At 57.3% G+C, this 17946-nt stretch overlaps 2 protein-coding genes and 1 long non-coding RNA gene across 3 annotated transcripts; 2 read left to right on the plus strand and 1 right to left on the minus strand.

The window, feature by feature from the left end:
* Nucleotides 1–592: 592 nt before the first annotated feature.
* Nucleotides 593–5375, plus strand: UBA52 (ubiquitin A-52 residue ribosomal protein fusion product 1). The gene is made up of 5 exons (XM_030540324.1): nucleotides 593–698; nucleotides 1023–1144; nucleotides 3041–3127; nucleotides 4367–4469; nucleotides 5152–5375. The coding sequence occupies exons 2-5, from the start codon at nucleotides 1042–1044 to the stop codon at nucleotides 5243–5245; spliced, it is 387 nt and encodes a 128-aa protein (XP_030396184.1). The 5' UTR covers nucleotides 593–698; nucleotides 1023–1041; the 3' UTR covers nucleotides 5246–5375.
* On the minus strand, nucleotides 5159–7784 carry LOC115638577. Its single transcript, XR_003997480.1, has 2 exons — nucleotides 7585–7784; nucleotides 5159–5554 (listed from the first exon to the last, which is right to left on the minus strand). It is a non-coding gene; the product is annotated as an uncharacterized LOC115638577 (long non-coding RNA).
* A 10-nt stretch (nucleotides 7785–7794) lies between these two features.
* On the plus strand, nucleotides 7795–16528 carry REX1BD (required for excision 1-B domain containing). Its single transcript, XM_030540782.1, has 6 exons — nucleotides 7795–7881; nucleotides 8034–8174; nucleotides 12491–12573; nucleotides 13950–14154; nucleotides 14917–15005; nucleotides 15692–16528. Exons 1-6 carry the CDS (start codon nucleotides 7795–7797, stop codon nucleotides 15762–15764), a joined length of 678 nt encoding a protein of 225 aa, XP_030396642.1. The 3' UTR covers nucleotides 15765–16528.
* Nucleotides 16529–17946: the final 1418 nt, after the last annotated feature.

Consider the following 17946-nt stretch of genomic DNA (forward strand, 5'->3'; position numbering starts at 1 on the left):
ATTTTTGCACCCACCTTATAGTAGCTCCATCCAGGTTGTATTTCCCTAGTTTGTTTATAAGACGGTCATGCTAGACAGTATCAAAAGCTTTACTAAAGTCAAGATGTAGCACATCTGCCACTTCCCCCGATCAACAAGGCTTGTTACCCTGTGAAATAAAGCTCTCCGTTTGGTTTGACAGGATTTGTTCTTGACAAATCCATGCTGTTACTTAACATCTTGCTATCTTCCAGGTGTTTGCAGACTGAACGCCTCATTCTTCGCTCCACGCTCTCTCCCGTGCAGAAGAACAGCTGACTGGACTGGACTGGTCTGTAAGCCAGTCTCGGGGAGTCTGTCCCCCCTCCAGCGGCTCAGCTGTCTCCTGGGCAGCCCCAGGGTGCAGGATGGGGGGGGTGAGACACGTGGGCGCACAGATACTCGGGCCTGACCCCTGTCCGCGACCCCCCCAGCCCAGGACCCGGACCCCGCCCACAGCCCCGCGCTGACTCCGCCCCCGGAGGGACTCTCCTGCCCGGGAGCTGATTGGCGCGGAGCTTGACCGGGGGCGGGGCGCTGGTTATGACGCAAGAGATGAAGTGGGCGGGGCACTATTATAATACTGCGTGCGTGGGGCGTGTGACGTAAAGCCCACGTGCGCTGGGCTGTTTCCGGTTCCGGGGAAGGCCCCTTTCTCTTCTCTGCAGCGAGGCGGCTGGGTGAGCGGCGTGGGGCCCGGGGGGCAGGGCTACGGGCCGGACTCTTCCGTTTAGCCCGGCGGGGGGGGCAGGGCTGCGGGCCGGACCCCCGCTTAGCCCGGCGGGTGGGGGTGGGGGGACCGGCGGCGGGGAGGGGGCAGGGCTGCGGCCCGGACCCCCCGCAGGGTGGCCGCTTAGCGTGGCGGGGGGCAGGGCTGCGGGCCGGACCCCCGCTTAGCCCGGGGGGTGGGGGTGGGGGGACCGGCGGCGGGGAGGGGGCGGGGCTGCGGGCCGGACTCGCCGCGCGGGCTGCGGCCGGCGCTGAGCGGCTGTTGGCTCTTGCAGGGGTCACGCGTGCGCCAAGATGCAGATCTTCGTGAAAACCCTGACGGGCAAAACCATCACCCTCGAGGTGGAGCCCAGCGACACCATCGAGAATGTCAAGGCCAAGATCCAGGACAAGGAGGGTAAGGGGCGGAAGGACTGGAGGGCGAGGGCCACAGTTGGTAAATCTGGGGCAGTCAGTGCCCGTCCCCTGCACTGCCCTTGGGGCCTTAATCTCTCCTCGGCAGCTTGACCCTCCAGTGGGGTCTGGACACACCCCTTTATCTAGTATGAGGGGCTGGCCCCTGCTCAGAGACCGCGGGGGGGCTGGCCGTGCTGAGTCTCATCTGTCTTGATCCTGTCCTCTTTGTCCACCTCCGCTCCCCTGCTGTGCACCAGGTCACAGATGTGGGGATGGCTGGGCCACATTTCAGTCAGTGGTGTTGTCGTCTGTGTTGGAAGTTGCAGTTTCTGTGACAAAATCGTGGCCTGTGACCTTTTTACAGCTTTATAAAAAATAGTCCCTGACATACCTTCTGTCTGAGCGCTTGGGCTCTGCACTCCTGACAAGTGGGTGGATCAGATGAATGCTGTTTACCTACCCCTAAAATGCAACTGCTAAGACATGGTAGCAGTTAAACACCCACACAGCATTGCTGCACATAGGGCTGTGCAACTAAGGGTATGTCTACATCTACAGTTTTGCAGCGCTGGTTGTTACAGCTGTATTAGTACAGCTGTATAGGGCCAGCGCTGCAGAGTGGCCACACTTACAGCAACCAGCGCTGCAAGTGGTGTTAGATGTGGCCACACTGCAGCGCTGTTGGGCAGCTTCAAGGGGGGTTCGGGGAACGCGAGAGCAAACCGCGGGGAAGCAGGTCTCCTTCCCCAGTTTGCTCCAGTGTTCCCCGAACCCCCTCTGTGCAAGCAGGTCTCCTTCCCCGCGGTGTGCTCTCGCGTTTCCCGAACCCCCCTGCAAACCACGGGGAAGGAGACCTGCTTGCACGGGGGTTCGGGGAACGCGAGAGCAAACCGCGGGGAAGGAGACCTGCTTGCACGGAGGGGGTTCGGGGAACACTGGAGCACACCGCAGGGAAGGAGACCTGCTTCCCCGCGGTTTGCTCTCGCGTTCCCCGAACCCCCCTGCAAACCGCGGGGAAGGAGACCCGCTTGGGGGGGGATTCGGAGAACACCGGAGCAAACCGCGGGGAAGGAAAAACCTGCTTGATTACCAGAGAGGCTTCCTCAGGTATGCTGGGATACCTGCTTATTCCACGGAGGTCTAGAAAAACGCTGGTAAGTGTCTACACTTGATCACCAGCGTTGGATCCTCTACACCCGAGACAAAACGGGAGTACGGCCAGCGCTGCAAACAGGGAGTTGCAGCGCTGGTGATGCCCTGCAGATGTGTACACCTCCTAAGTTGCAGCGCTGCAACCCCCTCACCAGCGCTGCAACTTTGTGATGTAGACAAGCCCTAAGTGCCCATGTGGTTCAGAGTGCAATTCTAGCCATGGTGGTCCCAAGATGTTAGAGGGGCAAGATGGATGAGGCAACTTCTGTTGATCCAATAAAAGATACTGCATCACCCATCTCCTCTATTTGGTTCCGCAGCAAATTTGAAAAACAAAAGTTTAGTTTGACCCAAATCATGTTTTGAAACTTTTGGTGAAAATTTTTGTCAACCAAAACATTTTGTTTAACTTTTGAGGAAATTCCAAAACAAAACTGAAATGTTTTTCCTCTTTGTTTAGGAAGTGGCAGACTTTGTGAATTGTTTTGATTGACCTGAATCTGCATTTTTTTTTTTTAGTGAAAAGGTTTTGCATAAAAATGTTGTGGAGTTGACACAAGTGCCACCACCCCAGTAGTGCTAATCAAGACCTCCTTATGCTATGCTGCTGTGCTACAGCAGATCACTCCCATCAGGTCTGCTGCCTCCCTGTAGTATAGTGCCCCATGGGTCATGGTTTGCTCTTCAAATAATCTCAATGTGATGACAAAAGCAATTCAGTATTCCATGCATGGATGTCTTGTAGGTATCCCTCCTGACCAACAGCGTCTGATCTTTGCTGGGAAGCAGCTGGAGGATGGGCGTACCCTCTCAGACTACAACATCCAAAAAGGTATTGTTTGACAGCATATTACCACTGTATTAGACTTGGCCTCAAGCATGGTTGCTAAACAGTAGCTTAAAGAACCACTAGAGGAAACTCAGCTCTTTCTGCCTGCAGAAGCTATCGCATGGTGTCTTCTACAAGCACTGGGGAATATTGAAGTGTGTTCATGTCTCAGAAAAGGATTTCAGGGTTACAGTGGATAACTTGTAGAATTAGTTTGATACAATGAGGGAACTAAGAGCAGATGCCTTCCTTGACTCTGTAAGTAGGGCAATAATGACTAGAAGTGTAGTGAGGAGTGGTGTGACAATAACAAGTGTTAGTTAGATGGTTATTGGGATACTGTGTCCAGTTTGGTGTGAACACAGACTGGAAACTCTTCAGAAAAAAGCTACAAGAACAAGGCATTGTCTTGGAAAGCCTGTGACTAAACCAGCTCAGTCTATATAACTTACAAAGGTTAGATTATCTCAGGGTGATAGAAGTACCCACCTGGGGACTAAATTTGATAGCAGTGGGCTCTAGACAAAGGCATAACAAGATCCAGTGAGGCTAGATAAATTCAGACTAGAAATGAGGTGCACGTTTTTTAGTGGAGTGTAATTAACCATTGGAGCAAATCATCTAGTGATGTGGATTCTACACCATGTGCAAGTCTTTGAACCACGATTTGTAAGTCGCTTTACAATGTGCCTCATCTCAACTGGAAGTTGTGGTCTTGATGCAGGAACTACCCGGTGAAATTGTCTGGCCTGTGGTGTATACTAAGTTCGAGATCACAAGGGGCCCTTCTGGCTTTGAAATCTGAATTTGAGGTTTCATGTAAGATGCTGTTGCTGTTTTGTGTGTCTATAGCGTATGGACTCTTAGAAATGGCTTTGAAAAAACTGGCTTTGTGTTCACCACTATCCATAGATGACCTGGGTTTGTGGGGTTTAGGCTGCGACACCTGTATGGTGCCTTAGGAACAATAAGGGGGGCCCAGGTGTCTAAAGAACTGGAGAGCTTTGTCCCATTTGCCTTTCGGATACTGCCAGGAGGGAAGGTTGGGAGAGCCATGACAGTCTGGTTCTGCAGTGGGAATTGAGTTAATTTGGGGTTGAGACTGAAACCACCAGAACTGAAGTAGTCACTTCTTTCTGTGGCAGTAGCACTTGGAACCTAGAGTCCCATTGTGCTCAGCCCTCTGCAGACAGTCTCTGTGCCAGCTCTGAAATGCTGCTAACTCGGTATTTCTACTTTCAGAATCCACTCTGCACTTGGTGCTGCGTTTGCGTGGAGGCATCATTGAGCCTTCCCTTCGCCAGCTTGCACAGAAGTACAACTGTGACAAAATGATCTGCCGCAAGTATGTGTCTTATGCAATAGACTCAGCGTTACAGCCTCTGGAGGGAGTGTAGCCGCTGCCCTCCAAGAGTGAACAGCTTTGAGCAGCATCCGTACATCCTAATTTGTGCTCATCAGGTGATCAGTGGGCTAGGAGGCCATTGGTAATAGAATCTGTCAGACTGCTCTCTCTTGGCCTAAAGAGGCTGAGGAGGAGCTGGGCTGAGTAGCTAACTGCATTGGGCAACTACAGCAGTATCCTGGCAACTTTAACTCCTTTTACCTGTATCAATTTCCTAACCTCCTAGAGAGGCTCCTGTTCTGGATAGGTCATCTTCAGTCACTGGGGCTGGGAAGGGCCTGTGATGGGTCACCTTGCCCATTCTGCATGGGAAAGAGGAGATTCCATTATTCCATCAGATTGGTGGGTGTCGCATTCTCTACTGCACTGGTAGCTGTTCATTAAAATCCCTTTGCATCACGAACCTAGGAGGCTAGAACAAATTTACATTTGTCCTTCCTATATAACTTAAACTTCCGTCATGCTCTTCAGCTGCATATTCTTCCCCTGTACTTGCTGCCTCTAGTACGTATGCTAGTAGTGTTTACAGGGGAGTTGACTGGGACCTTGCCATGCGAAGCTGAGCCTCTTGGGAGTTCCCGAGCCCCAGAAGAATTAACCGCTGTTCTTCTGCCTGTTTCAGGTGCTACGCCCGCCTGCACCCTCGTGCTGTTAACTGCCGTAAGAAAAAGTGTGGCCACACCAATAATCTGCGTCCCAAGAAGAAGGTCAAGTAGAGGAAGCTACCTGTCTTCAGCCCGTGTGGCTGTGCTCTGTTGAATTCAAGTTGGGTAGTCAGTCTGCTGCAATGTAACTTGGTCCTGTGTGAAGCAGGGGTGTGTTGAATAAATCTACTTCCAGTGCTCAGCCATGCGTCTGTCATTTATCCTCTGCCCTCTCACCTGCACAGTTGCTTTGACATACTTTAATGCTGTCCAGAACAATGCACATGATCTTCTCTGCATATCCTGTAAAATGTGTTTTCACTCCATGTCTTTTCAACATGAAATGCGGGGCTTGATTCAGACACTTCTCTGCCAATATTCCTGTACAGTAGAAACAGAATTCAGTAGCTAAGTCCATGGACTATATCATTTGCTAAAAGCACACCTCGGATTCAAGGTGATACCTATTTTCTTGTTGGTTTAAAGGGAATAGCCTCTAGGAATAGGTTGAGGATTTCTGTGGCTAGTTGCCACCATCCTAAAGTGGCAATCAGGATTACACCAAAAGCTGTTCTGGTGGCTGGGGGAGGGTGAACCCTAGGAGATTCCAGACCCCAGTGGTTGGAATAAAAGCCCAGCAGCTACAGTACTATGGGGGCAGCACTGGGAAGACAGCTTGTTCCTCAGCTCCACCCAGAAAGGACCATGTCAGTTGGGAAGAGGGGAAATGCCTTTCCTCCTACCAAAATAACTCACCGACAGGTAAGAGGGGGCAGGAGAGTTAGCCTCTTCCGTTGTGTTCTAAGTGACTGCCCCTTGGAATGGACAGATCCTGGTGCCACACTGAAAAGGCAAACTACATGGCAAAGTGACAGATCAGTGCTTGGTGCCATCCTAGTGAGCTGAAAGCCTGGACAATCTATTTGGGGAATTGTTTGCTCCAATTCAGCACAAGCTCCTGCTCAGATATACTAGTGCCTGTCTAGTGGCTGGAGTTTGATTTGAGCTTAACCCTAAATCAGCTGCCCTTGTAAGGAATGGGGGTTTACTAGCCCATTGTGTTCTGACATGGGGCTTTTACTCAAAACACAGATGAAGGGAATACTTTTGGCACCTTAGAGACTAACAAATTTATTTGATGAAGGGTGTTTTCTGGAATGAAATGCAGGTGGAAGGTTCCCAGTTTAGCTCTGCCAACATACCTCATGCCTGGCCTATGATCTTGTAGATGAGAAGAAACACCATGAGCCCCCCCCCACTTCATGGCCACCTGTCACCTAGGTCAGGATTTGAACCCAGCTAGTGCACAGTACAGCTCTGAGGGAAATGGTATTTCGGTTCCTAGTTCAGAAGATGGGGATCATGGAGCTGAGTGAGTCTCCAGTTCCAGAACCCAAAAGAGTCCATGTAGACACCTTGTTCTAAGTGAGGAAATATTTTACCTCTGCTCTGGGACCTTTCATACTGGCCTCCAACATGAGCTTGTGTGAGCTTTAGCCCAGCAAAATCTGCATCAAAGCTCCACTGCAGGAGGCTGCCCCTGGTTCGGGTGACTGGGAATGGCAGTATGGGCTCAGGAACAAGATGGGATTAGGAAATGGGACACCTAGTCCTGGGTCTGCTGTTGGTGTCTCTCAGCTGAGTCCCCCCGTAACATGGGGATGATCCTGACCCCCATGCTTTCCGTGAGAGCTAATTAACTGTGTGTGTAAGTTCTGTGGCATGGGGACAGCCTTGTGTTCCTGCTCTGCATGGCCAGGTGAGACAGCAATATAAATACTGATCTAGCTCAGAGATTTTCAACCTTTTTCTTTCTGTTCCTCCTTCCCCTGCTATAAAAACTCCACAGCCCACCTCTGTGTCAACAACTGCATAGGAAAGCCCTGGGTTGGCATCAGGGGGACAGCAAGTAGGGCAATTGTCCCAGGGGCTCCAGTGAAGCCAGGAGTGGAGAGTTGTATGGGCCCATGGTGCCCAGGCTCCAGGAATATTCAGGGCTTGGTTCCACCAATGTTCAGAGCTGGGTCTCCACCCCGGCCCTGCCTGTGGCCCCTGCCCCTTGGTCCCACGGCTCCGATGGACCCTCTGCAGGCAGGCCTGCGGGATGCCCCCTGGAGCTGCAGGACCGGCGACCGGCAGAGTGCCCCCCACGACATGCTGCTGTGCTTGGGGCAGCGAAATGTCTAGAGCCGCCCCTGCCTGGGCACCCCACATGGAGCGTCTCCTGGTTCCACCTGCTGCCCCCGGGCGATTTAAAAGGGCCTGGGGGCACCCAGCCACCGTCGGCAGCAGCGGGGCTCAGGCGGCTTCCTGCCCAGCCTCGCTCCCTATGGCCCCGGGGAGGGAGGTGTCTCTGCGTGCTGCCCCCGCTCCGGGGACCAGCTCTGGGCACCCCCAGAAATGATACAAACCTGCCACCCTGGGTGAAGCTGCATTGCTCAGGCTTCGGCTTCAGCGCCCTGGGCCCCAGCGAGCCCAGTGCTGGGGGCCCGCGGGACCCTGCTCGCCGGGGGTAGTTACCGGGCTGCACCCGGCCTGGAGCCTGCAGGCCCCTCCCTGCCCGCTTCCGCGGCGGCGGCGCCCGGCCGGGGGGAGCCTGGGGCCTGGCTGAACCTCCTGCAATGGTGAGCGCGGCTTTCCCGGGGGGGCTGCCGGGCCGAGCGCTTTCCCTGCGGGCAGAGCCTGGCCAGGCCGGGCACGTTTTCCTGGTGGGGGGGCCCTGCCGAGCCTGGCCAGGCCGAGCCGCATTCCCCGGGGCGGGCAGAACCGCATTCCTGGGGGGGAGGCGGCCCGAGCCTGGCCAGGCCGAGCCGCATTCCCCAGGGGGGGGCCGGAGCCGCATTCCTGGGGGGGCGGGCAGAACCGCATTCCTGGGGGGGTAGGCGGCCCGAGCCTGGCCAGGCCGAGCCGCATTCCCCGGGGGGGCCGGAGCCGCATTCCCCGGGGGCGAGGGGGGGGCGCTTCCTGGTCGTGCACAAGGAGGAGGCTGCAAATTCCCCTGGTAGGTCGGAGCCCAGGGCGAGCGGGGGGGCTGGTTTCTGCCCCTTCGGGGGCCGGGGTCGCAGCCTGCCCCCCCCCCCCCCATGCCGGGCTCGCCTTTGCCTTAGCGCGCTCCGGGGCTGACTGTCCCCATCCCACCCCGGGTTTGTGGGTCTGGGCTGGGGGCTGCACACACTCAGGGTGGTGGGGGTGTAATAGGAGGGGGGCTGGGACTGGAGCAGGGGAAGCCCCGCTGTGAAAAGCAGCCGGGGGGAGCAGAGGGGAAGTGACTGAGGTGAACCAAGCCAGGCGCTATCAGGTGAGGAAACCCGTCTACACCAGCTCCTCAGCCTGCCCCGGGCTGGGCCCCTTCCCACTCTTCGGGCGAGGACCCTTGGTCTGTACTGAGGCCTTTCTCTCCCTTCCTGGGTTCCTAACTTGGGCTGAGGCTCCCCCCTCCGCCCCCCAGTTTGCCCCCAGCAGAAGGCTCAGGAATGCCAGCCCAGTTAAGGGGACCTACCAATAGAAATGGCCCTGTGTTGAGTCAAAAGCAGCAGGATGTGTCTGGCCCACCTGGCCTGTCTTCATTCTTCTGCCACCATTTGCCATCGGTTGGGTCTGTTGTGACAATGGCTCTTTACTGAGACGACCTGGCTTAACCCTTTACCCTTCCACTGGTTCATTTACACCAGGAATAGCCCAGGGATAATGTTTCAAAGGGAGTAAATACAAAAATAAGATTCTTAAAAAATGAGCAAACAAACATGTTTTTCCCTCATAATTCACGGTCTCAGCAGGGCAAGAGCAGAGCTGGCATCTCTGTGGTGCGAGTTGGTGCTTTGTGACTGCAACTCAAAGCTGCAAAATCCCGGGTGGAAGCTCAGTTTCCCCTAGCAGCCCTCCTTGAAATAAACTTGAGACGAGGGGCCAGGGCCGGCGCAACCCATTAGGCGACCTAGGCGGTCACTTAGGGCGCTAACATTTGGGGGGCAGTGACTGCGGTGGCTGGATGTTCGGCTGCTGCGGTCATCAGCGCCATTTTGGGGGCGAGACCTTCCACCGCCTGGAGCGCCAAAAAGGCTGCCGGTGCTCCTGCAAGGGATAAAACAGGAAATCCTTTCCTCACATGTGCAGGGTCCCTGTGGGACTCCCTGCCACAACATCATACTGAGACCAAGAGTTTAGCAGGAGTGAGAAAAGGGCTCAGGCCTGAATGTGGATAACTAGATCTGTGCTCCTCTCCTACTCCTGGGGGAGTTCTGTGCCGAAACATTAAAATTCTGCACACAATATTTTAAAATTCTGCATATTTTATTTGTTAAAATAATGCAATTATTAACAGATAATTTATTTAAACTGTCAGGGGAGTAGCCGTGTTAGTCTGGCTCTGTAAAAGCAGTGAAGAATCCTGTGGCACCTTATAGACTAACAGACGTATTGGAGCATGAGCTTAAACTATAGTACAATGGATGGAGAATGGGAGTGGGGGGGGCACTGGAGGAAATCCCCAACCCCCCTCTGTCTAATAGTAACCTAGCTAATATTGACCCTTTACTTGTAGTTATTAGTCAGAAAATATATGCAGCCATATGCTCAGTGATACATCACAGTCTACTGCAGACCAGGCAAGGGCTGGGGACTCCAAGCTCACAATTTATACTGGCTACTGACGGTCTCCAGGAAGGTCAGTAGCAAACAGTTCATGGAGCCCATTTTGATAGGAAACTTTTTCAGTCCAAAAATTTAGACTAGTTCTAATCACTAAAGCGCCATAATCATTTCTAAGGTCATACTGTGACCTTTACAATCACTCTGGCCATGTAAAGGAGCCTTAACATTTTTACACCTGTTTTATACTCCTGGGGGAATTCACTAATAACGGGAACAATTCACTAAACAGGCAGGCTGCTACATTCTGCTTTGCCAGAGGCACAATGTCTGCCCCACACTTACCTCATCAGAAACATCCCAAAGCCCTTCCCCTCCTCACCGAGCCTGCCGCAGTAGGGAGTGAGCACTGAGACGGACAGAGTGTGCCTCTCTCACACGCATGACCGCCCAGCCACCATGCCCCAACGGTGATTTACGTTTCTACTGGTTACTCTGAGCACCCAGAGCAGCCTGCCTACGCTGCTCAGGGGGGATGCGTGACTGCTCTTGCAGCTTACCTTTGCTTCCCTGTCAGAAGTCATTTTTCTCTGGGGAAGCAAAGAAATCTGTGGGGACCATGAATTCTGCACATGCACAGTAACGGAGAATTCCCCCAGGAGTAATCTCCATGTGAGTCGAGAACATGAATAGCTAGCGCTAGAATAGTAACTATTAGAAAACAAACCCTTATGCTACAGGGCACAAGCCAACCTATGACCAGCGGGGTCAGGAGGGATCAGGTCATCCTGTCTCTGCCTGCTGTTCCTTCCTCTGACGTTGCTGGGGCTGGCCCTGGTGGGGAGAGGAATCTGACCTAGATAGGCTGCTGCACTGCTCCAGTCTCATGATCCCAGGAGGATGCCATGGCCAGTGCCTGCTGCCACCCTTTCAGGTGTGCGCCCTCTAATGCCCCGTAGTGCTTGGGCAATGGCACACTGGGTATGGTTTGAGTTCCTCGTGGGCAGCAGCAGTGCATGGAGGATCGTTAGCTTGGAATTTACTGTCCCTTTTAACTGGGTGGGATACCGCAACTAAAAACGCCAGCCGGCCAGCATGTTGCTAAGACAGCACTCCCTTCCGCTCACTCTCTGCCTCCCCCAGCCCTCGCCCCGTTTGGAAGCAGAGGCGTTAGGGAGCGGAAGGCGCTTTGCTAAGCCCTGGCTCAGAAAGTGCTGGAATTGTGCTTTGGAGACTTGTCAAGCACAGAACCCGCTCGGAAGGTCGCGAGGTCGCAGCGCTGGCTGCAGACGGCGGGGGGGCTCCCGCGGTGCTGGGTGAGATGATGTGAAACCTCCATCACCTGGCGAGGGGCTGCCCAGCCCTGGATGCTCACAGGTGGCTGGGCGGAGCTCGTGGGAGTCCTGGGCGAGGCTGGAGCAGAGCCTCCTGGCTTGGTGCTGGGGGCCAAGGAGTCGCTCAAAGGCAATGGGGCTTGGAACCGGAGAGGCCGGCCGGGGGCTTTGCCAACAGGAAAGAGCCTCTGGAGCTGCCAAGTTAGAAAACACAGCTGTTGTGTCGGGGGCTGGAGGCCTTGCCGTGCGCTAGACCCCAGCACGGTGAGAGCTCTGGGGAGGCTCCACGCACACACTCAGGCCCCGCGGCTGCTCCGCAGCTCAGAACAGGCCCATGGAAAGAGGCTTCTGGGAGCCCGTGGAACCTTCTTCTGGAGAGCGAGAGAAACCGGATCTCGCAGCTGCGGCAGCGAGGACTCTGGCCCCAGAACAGCCAGCTCTGAGGCCATGCACTCCTCACCGGGCTCCCCATCCCGGCCTCCCTCTGAGGAGCAGCTGCAGCCCCCTGCACCCCCCGTCCCTGTGCCTCAGGTGTGGCATCTGAGAATGGTGGGCTGGAGTGGTGGGGAAGTGGGAGTGCATGCAGGGGGTAGCCACAGCCACATGTTGGTCACTGGTTCAAATCCAGCCCTAGGTTAGAGGGGACAAGATGGTCCCTGGTACTGGGGGAGCCCTGGGGTGCTTTCATCTCCATGGCCTTGGCTCCAGCCCATCCCTCGGTGGGGAGATGCAATGGGCCCCATGATGGGGACCTGCTGGGTCAGGGAATGGGATATTGAGACATTCCTTGCTACAGCCCTGGGTTCCAGCTTGTCCCTGTTTTGGGGCGACTGGATGGTCACAGGGTTAAGAACCCCTGACTCCACAGGGGGGAGAGCCTGTCACCAGCTCCAGTCTGTGCTCATTCCAGGGGACTGGCTGGCTTGGGGGTTGTGTAATAGGACACGAGGCCTTTCCCATCCAGCTCCAGGACAGGGAACTGGCTGGCTCAGGCAGGGAAATGGGACACTGGGCCTTTCTCTTTATGGGGCGTGGCTCTGATCCATCCCAGGGCGGGAGACTGACTGGCTCGGGGGGCCGGGAATGGGGCACGGGGTCTTTTCCCTCTAGGCACTGGTTCCCGTGTGGCCCCAGGTCGGCAGTGGCAGGCAGCTGTGACATTGTGGCTGGAGTTAGTGTCGCAGTCCCTGGGTGGGGAGCCCTGCAGGGGGGGGAGGAGGAGGTGCCCCATCACTATGCAGCGCCCTCCTGGGGCTGGTCGAGGGGTGGAGGGGCTAGTTCAGGGGGCATGCAGCAGGGCCTGTCTCGCTGGTTCAGAGCCATCCGGGAGCCTGTTGCCCCAGGGCTGGTGGACGCCCTGAGTCTCACGCTGTCCCTTTCTCTCTCCTGCTGGCAGACGGACGACGCCGTGAAGCTGCTGCTGCGCCGCTTTTACACCCTGCAGGGGGAGCGGGTAGAAGCCTATCGGCTCTTTGAGGAGTAAGTGACCCCAGGGCCAGGGAATTCCTGGCGGCTGTGGGCTCCGGCCCTGGCTCCCTCACGTGCCGGATCCCATCCTGTCCTCTGCCCCGGTCGCTCTTAGGGGGATCCGCATCCTGGTGTGTAAGGGCAGGCTCAGCCCCGTTGGAGACACCGGTGTGCCGGGGCTGGGTGGGGCTCCAGGGTCTCAGCCCGCGTGCAGTGTGTGTTCGGGTGCAGACTGCCCTGGCAGACGATGCAGCCCCAGCCCGGCTCGGCGTGGGAGGCAGCACCCTGCAGTGACTTCTCCTTCCAGCCCCAAAACAAGGGAGGCTAACTCCTGCCAAACAGAGACTTTCAGGCAGATTCTTCCTGCTGCTGGCCCACTCTGGCTGCTCCCGTTATTCCCAGGCACACGTGTGGGGGATGTCACTCCACCTGGAGGCCCTATGCTGGTCCCTCTGCCTGTGGGGCGCCCCAGACTGAGTTTCTGATGCTTCCCGTTGCAGCCTTCTTCCTCTCCCACCTGTGTCCCAGGGGCATTGGAGGGATTCCTGGTGGGGAATGAGACAGGAGGGGAAAACTGGGCCATCCCCTGCCCCACTGACCTTAAACCCCATGGCTCCGGCTGAGGCACATGCTGGCCCCGGGGCCATTCCTCCCTTGCTCCAGTGCGTGGTGCCCAGTCTCTAATGTTCAGGCCTCCCCACCTGGCTGGCAAAGGACCCCAGGAAGCAGCAGCGGCCGCTTGCTGCCCAATGCCTGGGCCCGGCCCCCGCGCTGGGGCTGAACACCGGCTGGCAGGGGGACCCAGCACTCCAGACACCTGTAGCCCATTTCAGCGGCAGCTGGGAGATGATTTACTTGTCCGGATCCAGGCCCTGGATTTTAACAAACAAACCAGCCCCGAGCCAGGCCAGCGAAGGTTAAGCTGTTGGGCCTGGTAATAAGCCTCAGTAATGAGCCCTTCCTGAGCACTGGCAGCCAGCGGAGGCACTAGCTGCTAATTCAATAATATCGTGGAAAGGCTGAAGAGGAAAATACCTGAGCTGCTGACTGCAGGGGTCATGCAGAGGGTAGGGAGGGGGGCCGTGCACCTCTCTGCGGCACCGAGCTGAGAGCAAAGGCTTTGAGGCTACGAGTCCCTGCCTACAATTTGCTGCACCTGGAAGTTATTACTGTAAAACCCACTGCAAGCCTCCATTGTGCCAGGTGCTGCACAGAGAGCCAGGGGGAGACTGTCTCTGCCCCAGGGAGCATCACTGAGGCCCAGTGGCCCACACAGAGTCAGTGGCAAAGCTGGGATTTGAACCCAGGTCTCCTAAGGCCCAGTCCAGGGTGCTCTCGGGGGGGGGCTCATTCATGTCAGGTAACCGGTTGCTTTGTCCGGCTTGCAGGGGCCACCGGGCGTATCTGAGCAGCGGGCCGCACTACGACTTCCTCCGCTACCGGCAGCTGGTCCATGAGATCACACTGGCCTTCAGCGGCATCTCCCGGGAGATCCTGCAGCTCAAGGAGCAGCTCCAGACGGAGCATGGGCGGCCGGAGCTCGCCCAGCACCTGTGCAGGGTCCAGCAGAAGGAGAAAGAGAAGCTAGAGCTGGTGAGAGGCCCCTGTCTTCTCCCCTTGGGCTGAGGTCTTGATTTACTCACAGAGCAGGTGCAGTGCCAGCGTAGGATCCCCGCCCCCACCCTGTAGGGCCCCTCCTCCCCCATGAACCATCCAGTCTTCAGAGCCACATCAGGCAAGGGGGCCTGCTGGTGCCCGCTGTGGGGTGGGGTTGTAGTGTGGACGCTGCTTCCTAGGGGCTGGTCTGAGCCCTAGCAAACTCATCTCATACAGCACCCCCCAGCCGCGAAAGGGCAGGAGCTTGCACTCCCGGCTGCTGGGCTAGTGTTGTGTGTGAGGCCCCAGCCGAGATCAGGGCCCGATCGTGCGGGGCACTGCACAGCTCCAGACCCTGCCCCAGAGAGCTGCCAGGTTGAACAGATGAAGTGAGGGAGGCAGTCGTCTCCCCACGGCTACGCGGTTGGTCAGTGACATAGCCCCGAGGCCCAGCCACAGGGTCACATTGCCCCAGCCGCAGCCTCTGCTCAATTGGGCAGCGGAGCATTTGGCGTGAGCCTCTGCTCCCATCCCTCTCCTGTGCTTGGGGGGCCTTAGGTACAAGGAATCGAGGGGTGGGGGCTAGGGTGAGGTGGGGTCACTCTGACCCTGAGTAGCCCTGGAGCCATGTGGCTTTGGTATTATTGTGTGCGGCAGCCTGGGGTAGGGGTTGGGCCCCGAGGTGCCAGGTACTCTGTGTCGCTCTGTGGGTGGGGTTGGTGTCTCCTCCCTCGACTCCGCCTGCCCTCCCCCTTGCAGACGGCCCAGCTGCAGCTTGCCAGGCAGAACGCGCAGGACCAGCCCAGTGTGCCGGCCCACCAGCAGGAGGTGCAAGAGCTGAAATACAAGTAGGCACCCCGGGGAGCTGGGCGCAGCAGTACCACCCCATTGCCACCCACGGCACTCTGAATGCCGCACACCTTTGAGCCCTATGGTAGGGAGGGGGCATCGCCCCCTGGCATAGGGGCCAGTGGGAGCCCCCCCATGAAGCCAGGCAGGCACAGCTCCAGCTGAGCGTGTGGCACGACCGGGGGTGAGGGCTGGGAAGGAGCAGTGGGGAAGTTGCACCGGCTGTTTATTTGTGTAGTGTTTTGCATCTCGGACCCTCCAGGCTGGGGGGCGACGGATGTGACCGGCCGGGAGGAGTGGGGGGAGTGTGAGCTCCGGGATGGGATCCTCCAAGGGGGCGGTGGAGCAGGCTGGACTTGGCATGTGCTGCGCCAGGCCCTGGCAGCTCCTTTATCATCGCCTTTCTTCAAGGCTGGGGCTGGAGGAAGGGGGTTGGGGGGGATGAAAGCGCCTTCCCCAACCCCTCAGCCCCCTCCCCTTAACCAGGGCTGAAGGAGACCCAGATGGTGCCTTCAAAAGCTCTCTTGTTTGTAGGCCCTCCGGATTGTTTAGCACTGCCGCATGGCTTTGGTGCCGATCAGCCTCTCCCCGGCCGAGTGTTTCATAAACAGCGCCGGGAACGCGAGGCGGCCCAGATAATACGCTCCATATGGCCTTTATTTATAGTTTCCATCCGCTCTCCTAGGCTAATTAAAACCATTGAGGCAATCAGCGAAATTCTCCAGGACCTCAAGTACGATTCGGAAGAAGCCGAGTGATGGGTCTCCCCGTGGGAATGGCCGGAGGAGGCGGGAAGCACTGCAGGGGCCCAGCTGGGCGGAGCACTGGGCTGCACTGCGGGGCTCTTGCTCACGTCGGGGTCTCGCTCCATGGCGGGATCCTCTCCCCAGCAAACCCTGGCCCTGGCACCCCTGCAAGAGACATGTCCAGGGCCCTCTCTGCCAGGTGGGCAGCGGCCTTTGCAGCGGAGGAGCAGCTTGAGCTGGGTTGTCCCAGCACAGGGGCAGATTTGCAAAAGGGCTCCACAGCCAGCAACTCCCAGTGGGAACAATGGGGAACCCACTCCCGTGCTTAGTGCAGTGGAGAACCCCCCACTGAGAGCATCAGGAGCTTTGGAGGCTGAGCCCCCTTAACAAGCTTTCCCCTAGCATCCAGTTTGGTGCCGGGGGGTGCCCTCAAGCCCGTCGGGCAGGGTCAGCGTGCAGCCTAGACAAGGGCCCTTTGAGTACAGACAGAGCCAAACCTGCAGAGTTGGGGAGGGATCTTCCAAGTGCCAGGGTGGCTGGGGGGCTGAGGGGTGCTGTGCTCCTAAATCCTCTGGGTGCTTGGGAAAGGCCCCCCCAGTGCAGCAAAGTGTTTTAACGACGGGCTGCGACCTCTTTCCAGTCAGTTTGTTTTAAGAATGAAGCAAAGAACTGTGGCGTTAGGAAGGCAGGTAACGTTCTGTGGCGGGGTCTTGTCCTCGCTGATCGAGGCGGCTGCGCTTCTTTGTGGCTCAGTAAAAGGCAGGTGGGAGCTCAGAGTCCTGTCGCTGTCTCCTTTGCTCAGTGAGATCCCGCAGATACTGCTGCCAGCCCAGGCTGGTGGTGCCAGGGGCTGCCCATCACCGTGCCCTGGAGGGCCAGGCTGAATGGTGAGAGGGTCCCCTTTCGTACCCAAGCCCCTGGGTCACTCTGGCCACTGGCTACTGTCTCCCCACGGACCTTCTCATGAGCACTGTGCTGGGCACCCCACAGCCCTACCGCCTGGCATGCCTGGGAGCGGGCAGGGGGCACTTGCCCCATGCCCCAGCCAGCTGGTCAGATGCTGGGCCAGAGCAAAAGACAAGGTGGGCCAGGCTGTGCCAGTTCCTCCACAAACTCAGTCCTGACCTGCAGCCAAACCTTCCCCCTCCCCCCCGCATTCCAGCCCTGGGCTCCCCCTGCTCTGCCAAGGCCCCTTGTCATAGGGGAGGTGAGTCACAGCTAGTCCTGTGACCGGTGAGTCATGCGATCCAGCCAGGCCCTGGGGAAGATGTGCCCTTTGGGTGGAGCAGAGGAAGGCACCTCCTGTAGCCCTGAGACCCCGGGGTGGGGGCAGCCCAGTGAGGGAGTGACCTGGGCTCCAGGCCAGCAGCCTGCGCCCAGCGGGGAGGCCTCAGGGGATGTGGGGGGGCTGTGGCAGGGAAGGCTTTTTGCTTTCTTTGTGGCCAGCCTGGAGAGGCAGGGCTCAGGGAGCAGCCCTGGGAGGAGGGCAGTGGTGTCTCAGCCAGAAGGGAGGGGTTGCATCTGCAGAGACCCTGACAGCCATGTGTAAAGCCTTGGTCAGTTGGACCCCAGACGGGAGAGCTTGGTTTAAATCCTCATTACTGGGAGAACCAGGAGGGACATGAGGCTGGGGTGTGTGCAGGGCTGCCCCACGCCAGGATAAGGGGTGCAGAGGAGCTGGTGTCCCCACTACACCTCAGGCCTGACCTCCAGCCTCCTGCTCACCTGCCCTGAGCTCTGCTGCTGCCCCTACAGCACACACAGCTCCCTTCATGCAGCTCCGCCAGGCCATCTCAGGCCTGAGCCCGGCACCTCTTCGTTTGGGCCTGCGCCAGTGCTGGCCATTCACTGCAGCTCCTTGTCACACCTCCCCTGGGAAAGGAGCTGGATCAGGAGCGCCAGCCAGGCTGCAGCGTGATCAGTCACGTCCGGCAGGGCCCGGGCCCAGGGCTGAGGGATGTGTAGCTAGCCGGGCCGTGCTGCGTGTGGCTGCCCATCCCACTCAGGCCTGGGCTGCACACACTGCACTGATTTAGTTAACTAGGGGGCAGACCTGGGGTGGAGGCTGTTTTGGTCTGAGTGCTTTATTGGGGTTTAACTCAAACCAGTTCCTGATCGACTTCTGCATCACCAAATTATCCCTGAGCTGGTGCCAACTAAGAGCAGCCAGGTGGCCTTTGGCACTGTTCTAACT

The sequence above is a fragment of the Gopherus evgoodei genome, chromosome 22 (assembly GCF_007399415.2).
Source record: "Gopherus evgoodei ecotype Sinaloan lineage chromosome 22, rGopEvg1_v1.p, whole genome shotgun sequence".
In the NCBI taxonomy this organism is placed as follows: domain Eukaryota; kingdom Metazoa; phylum Chordata; order Testudines; family Testudinidae; genus Gopherus; species Gopherus evgoodei.

Bases quoted from the DNA above. Each gene is read 5' to 3' on its own strand.
- UBA52 (XM_030540324.1), top strand. From the start codon at position 1,042: ATGCAGATCTTCGTGAAAACCCTGACGGGCAAAACCATCACCCTCGAG. The intron at 1,145-3,040 runs GTAAGGGGCGGA...GATGTCTTGTAG, and splicing joins CAAGATCCAGGACAAGGAGG to GTATCCCTCCTGACCAACAG. The intron at 3,128-4,366 runs GTATTGTTTGAC...TTCTACTTTCAG, and splicing joins AGACTACAACATCCAAAAAG to AATCCACTCTGCACTTGGTG.
- REX1BD (XM_030540782.1), top strand. From the start codon at position 7,795: ATGGTGAGCGCGGCTTTCCCGGGGGGGCTGCCGGGCCGAGCGCTTTCC. The intron at 7,882-8,033 runs GTGGGGGGGCCC...GGGGGCGGGCAG, and splicing joins AGGCCGGGCACGTTTTCCTG to AACCGCATTCCTGGGGGGGT. The intron at 14,155-14,916 runs GTGAGAGGCCCC...TCCCCCTTGCAG, and splicing joins AGAAAGAGAAGCTAGAGCTG to ACGGCCCAGCTGCAGCTTGC.